The sequence below is a fragment of the Argentina anserina genome, chromosome 2 (assembly GCF_933775445.1).
Source record: "Argentina anserina chromosome 2, drPotAnse1.1, whole genome shotgun sequence".
Taxonomy (NCBI): Eukaryota; Viridiplantae; Streptophyta; class Magnoliopsida; order Rosales; family Rosaceae; genus Argentina; species Argentina anserina.
Genome location: NC_065873.1, coordinates 27,710,597 through 27,718,564, shown reverse-complemented (window position 1 = coordinate 27,718,564; position 7,968 = coordinate 27,710,597). Strand labels below are relative to the sequence as shown.

The 7,968-nt window shown below is 38.3% G+C and overlaps 2 protein-coding genes across 3 annotated transcripts; one reads left to right on the top strand and one right to left on the bottom strand.

Moving 5' to 3' along the window:
* The first annotated feature begins 253 nt into the window (after window positions 1-253).
* On the top strand, window positions 254-5,124 carry LOC126782287 (golgin IMH1-like). 2 transcript variants are annotated; one of them, XM_050507502.1, is made up of 15 exons: window positions 254-493; window positions 927-1,054; window positions 1,167-1,238; window positions 1,312-1,425; window positions 1,782-1,850; window positions 1,941-1,997; window positions 2,896-2,949; window positions 3,024-3,086; window positions 3,184-3,246; window positions 3,350-3,514; window positions 3,600-3,755; window positions 4,202-4,282; window positions 4,374-4,435; window positions 4,554-4,684; window positions 4,778-5,124. In XM_050507502.1, the coding sequence occupies exons 1-14, from the start codon at window positions 316-318 to the stop codon at window positions 4,627-4,629; spliced, it is 1,338 nt and encodes a 445-aa protein (XP_050363459.1). In that variant the 5' UTR covers window positions 254-315; the 3' UTR covers window positions 4,630-4,684; window positions 4,778-5,124. The 2 variants fall into 2 exon arrangements, with proteins under 2 accessions (XP_050363459.1, XP_050363460.1); XM_050507503.1 differs by having other exon boundaries at window positions 4,760-5,124.
* A 264-nt stretch (window positions 5,125-5,388) lies between these two features.
* LOC126783359 (protein CUP-SHAPED COTYLEDON 1) lies at window positions 5,389-7,716 on the bottom strand. The gene is made up of 3 exons (XM_050508816.1): window positions 7,350-7,716; window positions 6,711-6,982; window positions 5,389-6,208 (listed from the first exon to the last, which is right to left on the bottom strand). The coding sequence occupies exons 1-3, from the start codon at window positions 7,525-7,527 to the stop codon at window positions 5,594-5,596; spliced, it is 1,065 nt and encodes a 354-aa protein (XP_050364773.1). The 5' UTR covers window positions 7,528-7,716; the 3' UTR covers window positions 5,389-5,593.
* Between the last annotated feature and the right edge of the window lie 252 nt (window positions 7,717-7,968).

The following is a 7,968-nucleotide window of genomic DNA, read 5'->3' as shown; positions in this document are numbered from 1 at the left end:
CTAACGTCACCTACTCCACCAACCCAAATCTGTGAACCACAAACCACGCAGGTAACCCAACCGCCACGCGTCATCAATCCACGCCCTTCCTTCACCTCTCCCCTTCCTTACTTGACCACCACGTGTCACTCGCCGGAGAAACCGAACCGCTGGAAAAAGCCATTTCTTTTTGGCAATAAAAAACATTTTCTGGTCTAATTTCGTATGCTCATTAATATTTTAAACTCGAATAAACAAAAACCCCAAAAAACAAATAAACACTCATATATTCACAGCATTTCTCTCTGAGTTTTTGTGGATGCGATATTCGAATCTATGGCGTCCTCAAAGCTCTTGATACTCTCAGTCTTTCTGGCCCTGATTTTCTCGCAGATTAGGGCCGACGCTTCAGTCGGAGAGCGTGAGCCACTGGAAGTAGTCCGATCGGACGGCGCTGATTCCTCCGCTCTGAAGATCGAGTTGGATCAGCTCAAGTCGAAGATCCACTCCCTTGGTTAGTATTTCACTACTCTAGGGTTTTGTTTGTGCTCAAATTCTTTGATTTTTCTGTTGTGAGATTTGCCTCGGTTCTATCGCTTGCCGAGTGATGATACTAGAGCTTGAGATCCTTCTACTTTTCTACTTGTGAGTTTTGAAGTTATGGAATTTAGTTTCTGTAGCTAGTTTGTGGAATTTGATTCGTATAACTGCGTTGAGATTTGAGGTTGAGTTGTAGAGGTAGTAGTTACTTTTTACTAGAAGTAAGTTTGCAGAGTGATAGTGTATATCTGAAGAGTAATCATGATTTTCCGGTTAAATAAGAATCAGTGTTGGTGGTGAAAGTTGTGGGAGTTAATTTTTACTATTTTTGATGTGAGAATGGTGTTTAATACCTGCCTGTGCTTGTTTGCTAATGGTTTGTGTCGTTTGAATTTGACTTTTTGAAGAATTCGAAGTAGACGAGAAAGTCAAGCAACTGCAAAGTAAGGATGAGATTGTGGAGCAGAAGAATAAAATCATTAAAGTGAACTCGGATGTCATCACTGCTCTGCAGAAAGAAGTTGATTCTCTCCAGGTTTGGCATTTTTGTATTGGAATATGTAGTCCATTGTTTGGTATAATAAGTATCTTGGTATGTGGCAAAAGGTAAGATTTTTAAGTCGTTCGTGCTGTGTTGTTGACTTTAGAAAAAGGGATCGCAGGATGCTGAGAAGCAGGTTGACAAGGCTCATGCACGCGCTGGTGAATTAGAGAAACAGGTTTGATATAGTCCACTGAACTCTCTGGTCTGTTGAGAACCACCGTATTGTAAGTTCGCTCCCCATTCTGCAGGTTGAGAAGCTTAAAAAGGAGTTGGAAGCACAACATAAGGAGAAAGAGGCTTTGGAAGCCCGGGCCAATCAAGCGGAGAAGAAGGTTGATGTTTTGATCTTAAAAATAGATAAGGTGAGTTATTGATTTCCCGTTGGAGAAGAAAGCCAATGTACTGCTGAATGTGCTCATCAATCTAGTGATATGGCTAATAATGAATCATACTTGTTGCTTTCACTCAAATGTTCTTTGGGTGGTCACCATATCTTCAGAAGTCTGTGTGCGAATTTATTAGTACTTACTATCATCCTTACTCTGTTATTTTGTAACTGAAATTGTCGATGCAATTGTTTCCTCTATTGTAAACAATTATAATCCATTACTATGCCATTACGAGCATGTATAGCATATTTTAGAGTTACTGAATATGCTAATAGTATGTTGTTCAACATAAAGTCTGGGATGCTTATAGTTACTTGACTTCTTTACAGATTGAGAAGACTAATGATCAACAAAAGACCAAAATTCGAAATACTGAGCGTGCTCTTAAAGTTGCCGAGGTAATTTTCAGGTGCTATATTAAATGTTTATATTATGTTAGATGTTGTCATGGTGCTTATCCTCAATCTATTTTCCATGTGCATCTTCAGGAAGAAATGTTGAAGGCAAAGTTTGAGGCTACTCTAAAAGCAAAAGCATTAACAGAGGTATTTATTAGTTACTATCTATGTAGCACCGACACCGTAACACCGACAAGGTGCGACACGACAAATCTAAAAAACCTAGATTCCAATACGGCGTCGACACAACAATTTATATATAATTTAATATATTTATCAATGCATAAAAGAAATATATAACACATGAAATAATGTCAAATTAAAGATTCAAGTTCATTCCATTGCATAACAATTCAAAAGAAATAAATCTAAGGAAAGAAGAAAGAGAAAATGATGGGGTTGAAACAAAACTTGGGTTAGTTCTGTTTTTTTTATCTAAAATGATGATGTGGCGGGTTGGTCAAAGTATTGGGGAAATGTCGAAAAAGTCAATATTATTGACGCGCCACGTGGCATGTCGGGGAAGTGTCAAGGAGTGTCGGACACTCCAGCCTTAGAAGTGTGGTGCTACATAGGTTACTATTGTTTTTCAGTTTTACCATATGCGGTTGTATTATGCTCTATACAAGTCTGTTGGGAACATAGAAGGATTATTTCTTGAGAGTCTAGAAGGATAAGGTTTTCTTTAAGCTTATCAGTGTGTCAGAATTCTGTGAGATTCTAGAAAAAGCTGGCTTACTTTAGTACGTCAGTTATGCGAGACATGACTGATTCGTGCATCTTTAGTAAGGCATCTTAAATAGCAGATAATTTCATCTTGCAATTGTCTGTAGTAATTTAGGTAACTTATTCGATTAACTTAAATTTTTTTTATCTGATCATGAAAAGTAACCCTGATGCACCTGAAATTCCATGTGCATTTTCTTGTAGTGTTATATGCTCATATTATATAGGTTCATACATCTTTCTTGTTCTATCTTTGTATGGTAGAAAATGTGATTAGGTTTTGTTTGCAAGCCCTGATGCATGGTGTGAAATCAATCAGGTTCATGGTGCATGGCTTCCACATTGGCTTGCTGTTCACTTTGGCTATTGCAAGGTAAACTTCAATCAATTTAACAACTGTGAAAGATCAGCTTTTATTGATGAGTTGAAGTTAATATCAACTTGCAGTCCTATGTAGAGAAACACTGGAATGAGCATGGAAAACCTGCTGCCGAATTGGTGATTCAGAAGGTATTACAATTGAATGGCCATTTGAAGACTTTGATCTTTGTAGGGACTGGAGATCAATTTGATTTATTAACTGACAAGGTCTATTTGTAATTGTCAGGCCCTGGAGAAAAAGGCTCAAGCTGGAAAATGGGCTGAACCCCATGTGGAAGCAGTTAAAACTGTAAGCTAACTTACATAATTTCATTTTTTATGTTGATAGCATGGTGTTTGTCTACTAAACTTGACTTTCCTCCCTTATACCTTTGCCTACCTATCTCTTGAAGAAATGGGTCCCTGCAGTCAAGGAACAGTGGTCGGTGGTGAAAGAATCTGTTGAACCTCATGTGCAATCACTAAAAACAAAGTCTATTGAAGCTTATGAGACATCAAAAAGTACATTAGCTCCTCATGTTATAAAAGCACAAGAATTTGTTGATCCCTACTTTCAGGCAAATTTCTCTCATATTGAATTTTTTTTTTTTGGTTCATCTGCTTTGTTACATGTTGATGACAACAGTATTTTTGGGGTGACAGGAGGCAAAAAAGATCAGCAAGCCATATGTTGATCAGGTAGCCACTGTTGCAAAACCTCATGTTGAGAAAGTTAGAGTGGTGTTGAAGCCCTATACAAAGCAGGCAGTTCAGGCCTACGAGAAGTTTCTCAAGTCCGCTTCAACATATCATCATCAGGTATCAGCATCAATTTGGCAAAACCTACCCTTTGTTATGCAACTATTAGATGCTAGTTGTTTCTGAGGTGGACTGTAGGACGTGTCATAAGTTTATCTTCTTTTGTCCAATGTTCATCTCCCTTTCCTTTTCCTTGTTTGACAGCCAGGGCAGCATTTTGTTTTTGCAACTGTTTTGTTAATATCGACCTAATATGACTAATCTGATTGTGATCTCTAGTGAAGTATTGATTACATCAACCTGGGGGCCCTTTTACTGTACTTCTTCTAAACGATACAAGTTTGTTAAATATCAAGTTTAGTGTGCTTCTTTGTTTTTTGTCTTTAGAATTGCTTACAATGCTGTTTTGATATGGAATCTGGTTTTTTGTTTTTACTTTCAAGTTATATTGCATATACCTTATCTTAAGCCTTTAGCTTATGGTATTAATACGTAATTTCTTCAAGGTTCAAACTTCCGTACGAGATACGCTGAAAAATCATGAACTGACAAGACCTCTTGCTACAAAAGAGTTGGAGTGGTTTGCGGTATGTGTTGTGGAACTTCCTAAACTTTCTCTTAGAAACTTTATGTTAGCGTCCTAACAAGTAACACCAAGTAATTCTTTAAATCGTGCAGGCCTCTGCCCTGTTGGCTCTTCCCGTCTTAATTCTGTTCAGAGTTTTATCCTCACTTTTCTGGTTCGTTTCTAGACTATTTTACTTATTCTAATCTGGGTTTCTGGCTGACATTTCCGTAAAAAAGAAGTCTATAACTATCCCAACCTTATGAACTTGCTGATTGCAAACTTTTGTGCAGTACAAAGTCAAAGAAACCTGTACGGAGTTCCCACCATTCACGTCGCAAGGCCAAGAGGGGTCATCCAGACAAGTAGAATGGTGCTAGTTTGATCAGAAGACTAGTTTTTCTGGGAAGTGGGAATGGTTCCGGTATAGTTTCCAAAACAGAATGTTCCATCTTGCTAATTTGATAATGACTTTTATGTTACCTAACTCAGTAGTCAGTTCTTTGGTTGCTTGCAGGCTGGTTTGTGCTATGGCAGGGGTATACGTGAAGCTATATTTTGTTGTCGGTCAGATGCAGCCCTCGTGGTGTTCAAATCTTTTGCTTATATGTTAGAATCTGGCATACTAAACGAAGTAGAGACATTATCTTAGGATGACATCTAGGAGGGGGGAGTTCACGTAGTGTGGACAGTGTTTATGTTGCTACGGGGTTGTATTTTATTTTTTATTCTTACAGATGCTCGGTCTAAAAGCGTGTCATGTGTTCCACACGTTCCCTTGTGAATTATAACATTTGTTGTTTTAGTTCCCTTTACTGTTTGTGAAGAATTATGAGAAATCAAATATTTAAGAGCCATGGCCAAGGAATTTGTTATTTATTTTGTGAAGCAGGGTGTGCAAACTGTGCATAAGATCCGTTCAGCTTGCATGTGAGGTGCTGTCTTACTTCTCCATTGAGGCATCAACTAAACCTACTTTGGGTAATACTCGTAACACTAGTTTGGGTAAAATGTAACCTTGATGATTGGACAGGCAACTCGATCAGAACGACGCAGTGGCGCGATGGAAGAACATTATCAAAATGCATCCTGGCAAAATGGATAAAGCAATAAGACGATGCTAGGCAGTGTAGTGAATTTAACTCTCAATTCATAATGCGCTACGAATACATGCCCATTATCCTGGGTTCTTAGTTCTTACCCCATCAAGGCCCTTGGAATTTTAACATACAGGAATCAGGATTAATATCTCTATATAGAAACATAATTATAACTAACATCAAACATGTCCAACTTATCTTGTGTTGGAATTCTCCGAGAATATGATACCGCCCTAATACGGTGGCGGTGGCCAGTAGTTATCAAGATCAACGCAATGGTCGACCATGTTCATGTACCTGTTCCCTGCAGGAACATTTCCATTGTTCATGTCTATGCTACCATATCCAGCTTGATCTTGACCAACAGCACCATTAGCACTAGTCATCATAGAAGAGTTAGCAACATCTTGTTGATTGTTCATTCCCTGATGAGCTTGATTTAATGGAGGCATTGGCCTTAAATTAGACTGAGTTGATGGCCCTCCAAGGTTCAAATTGAGCCCGGAAATTGTAAAGCCTCCTCCTCCGATGTTAGGGTAGTTGAACTGGGGTTGAAGTAATGGAAGGTTCATAGGACTACTGGTCGAACCAGGAGCAATGCCACCACCTCTTAGGACCCTGGAAAGCTCTGCCATATCAGCATTGGTCATGTAGCTTCTGCCGTAGTTAGGGAACTGGTGCTCATGACCTAGGTGCATTATTGGTGATTGTACTACGTTAACGCTCGGACCTATCAATTCCATGTTGTAGGGATTTGCTACTCTTGATGAAGATGAGGATTGGTTTGAGGGAGGGTACTTCTTAACACCAGCACTCTTCTGGAATACTCGGCAAACTACCCATTCATCCTGTTAATCAAACACAACGTCAATATTGATCCACACTTTTTTTTTTAATTTCATAGTCTTTGGGAAGCATATTACATTATTACTTGCATGAATACTGGATTGAACATCAACACACATAAAACCCCGAGTTCCCAACATTACTGACATGAAAGACCCGAAAACCAGATCTAACTAATGATGTATATACATACTACGTACATGCAAGTATTCAAGGTAAGCAACTTATGATTTTAGGAAATACGTTAGATAGATGATAGATCAATACAAACAATTTAAGTTAAGTATGCAAGCAGTCACGGATCGATGTGGTTCGAACTAACAATTATCAAGTCAGGGTTTCGAAACTCAAAAATCTTATCCGATTTCAAGAAATTTATGTCAGACTAACAGTTAAGATCTTTGTTTATGTTTATATATACGCATCATTATCATTTCTGCGCTTGTGAATAGATCAAGATCTATATATATGTATGTATGCTAAGAATCAAGGAGCTAGAATTACCTTAGCAGGTCTAAAGCTGGATTTGGCATGAATGCGATATTCATGCATAACCCAGTTGGATTTCTCGCCCCTGGGAGCTCGGCCTCTATAGAAAACTAGCGTTTTCTTCATCCCAACCAACTCAGAAGTGGCACTGTTGAAGATTTCTTTGTCTTTTCCTGTGGTCTTCCAGTAACCAGTGTTTGTGGCTCGGTTTGTTCTCACTCCGGTTGGGTATTTCCGATCTCGAAGGCTGAAGAAGTACCACTCCTTCTCTCCCATTTTCGCCTTTGCTAATCATTTCAACAAAATTATGTCAATAAATTAAATTAAATTTGTATTTTTACAGTAAATCAGAACTCAAACTCCATATAGTATTGAACCCAAAATTAAAAAAAAAAAATCAGTGTCAGGAGGGCTATATATAAATATGTATAGTTAAGGAAGCTAGAGATAACATGAAGAGTACGTTGAGAACCAAAGATCTGATCGGTGATGTTTTAGCAGCTAGGGTTTTGTTTGAAAGGCAGCTGTAGATTAACAAGAATACGTACAGCTGATGGTACTATCTGAGCATGTAATATTCATCATATAGATTCATAAATTCATCATTAATTAAGTAATTGGATCCAACTATATAGTATATATACATATATATACCAGGAAGTTCCCATGGTTCACACTTGTTGAGATCAACATCAGCGATTGCCCTTCCTGTGAATGTAGCATCTGATATCTTGTTCATCAGATAATACGTGATTAGTTCTTCATCTGTTGGATGAAATCGAAACCCTGGTGGCAAATTGTCCTCCTTATTTGCATGATCTCCTGTACTCATCTCTAGCTAGCTAGCTAGCTACTTGCTGTATGCTTGTTTGCTACTTGGATCTGACTAACTGGTTTCTGTATGGATAGAAAATAACAATAGATCAGATAGATCAAAAGAAAACCAATCGCGAACCTTAACCAAAGAAAATCTTGTCATTTTGGTGAAAAAGAAGAAGCATAAAGCTGTCTATTCATGCTCTATGAACATAAAACCCTAGATGGGGAAATATTGGAAACTTGCAGGAGCCAGTTAGCTAGCTTCCTTGCGAGGAAATAGAGGAGGATCATGTACGTACTTTGATTAGGTTTGACAGTTCAAGAAAACCAGTTTTTCAGAAAATATCAAGATCGATATGCTGCACGAGAGAAGATCGGAAACTCCTTGATGAGATCGATAGATGAGGGCTTTTGCTTGTTCACCCTGCACAAGAAATGTGGAATTTATATTCAA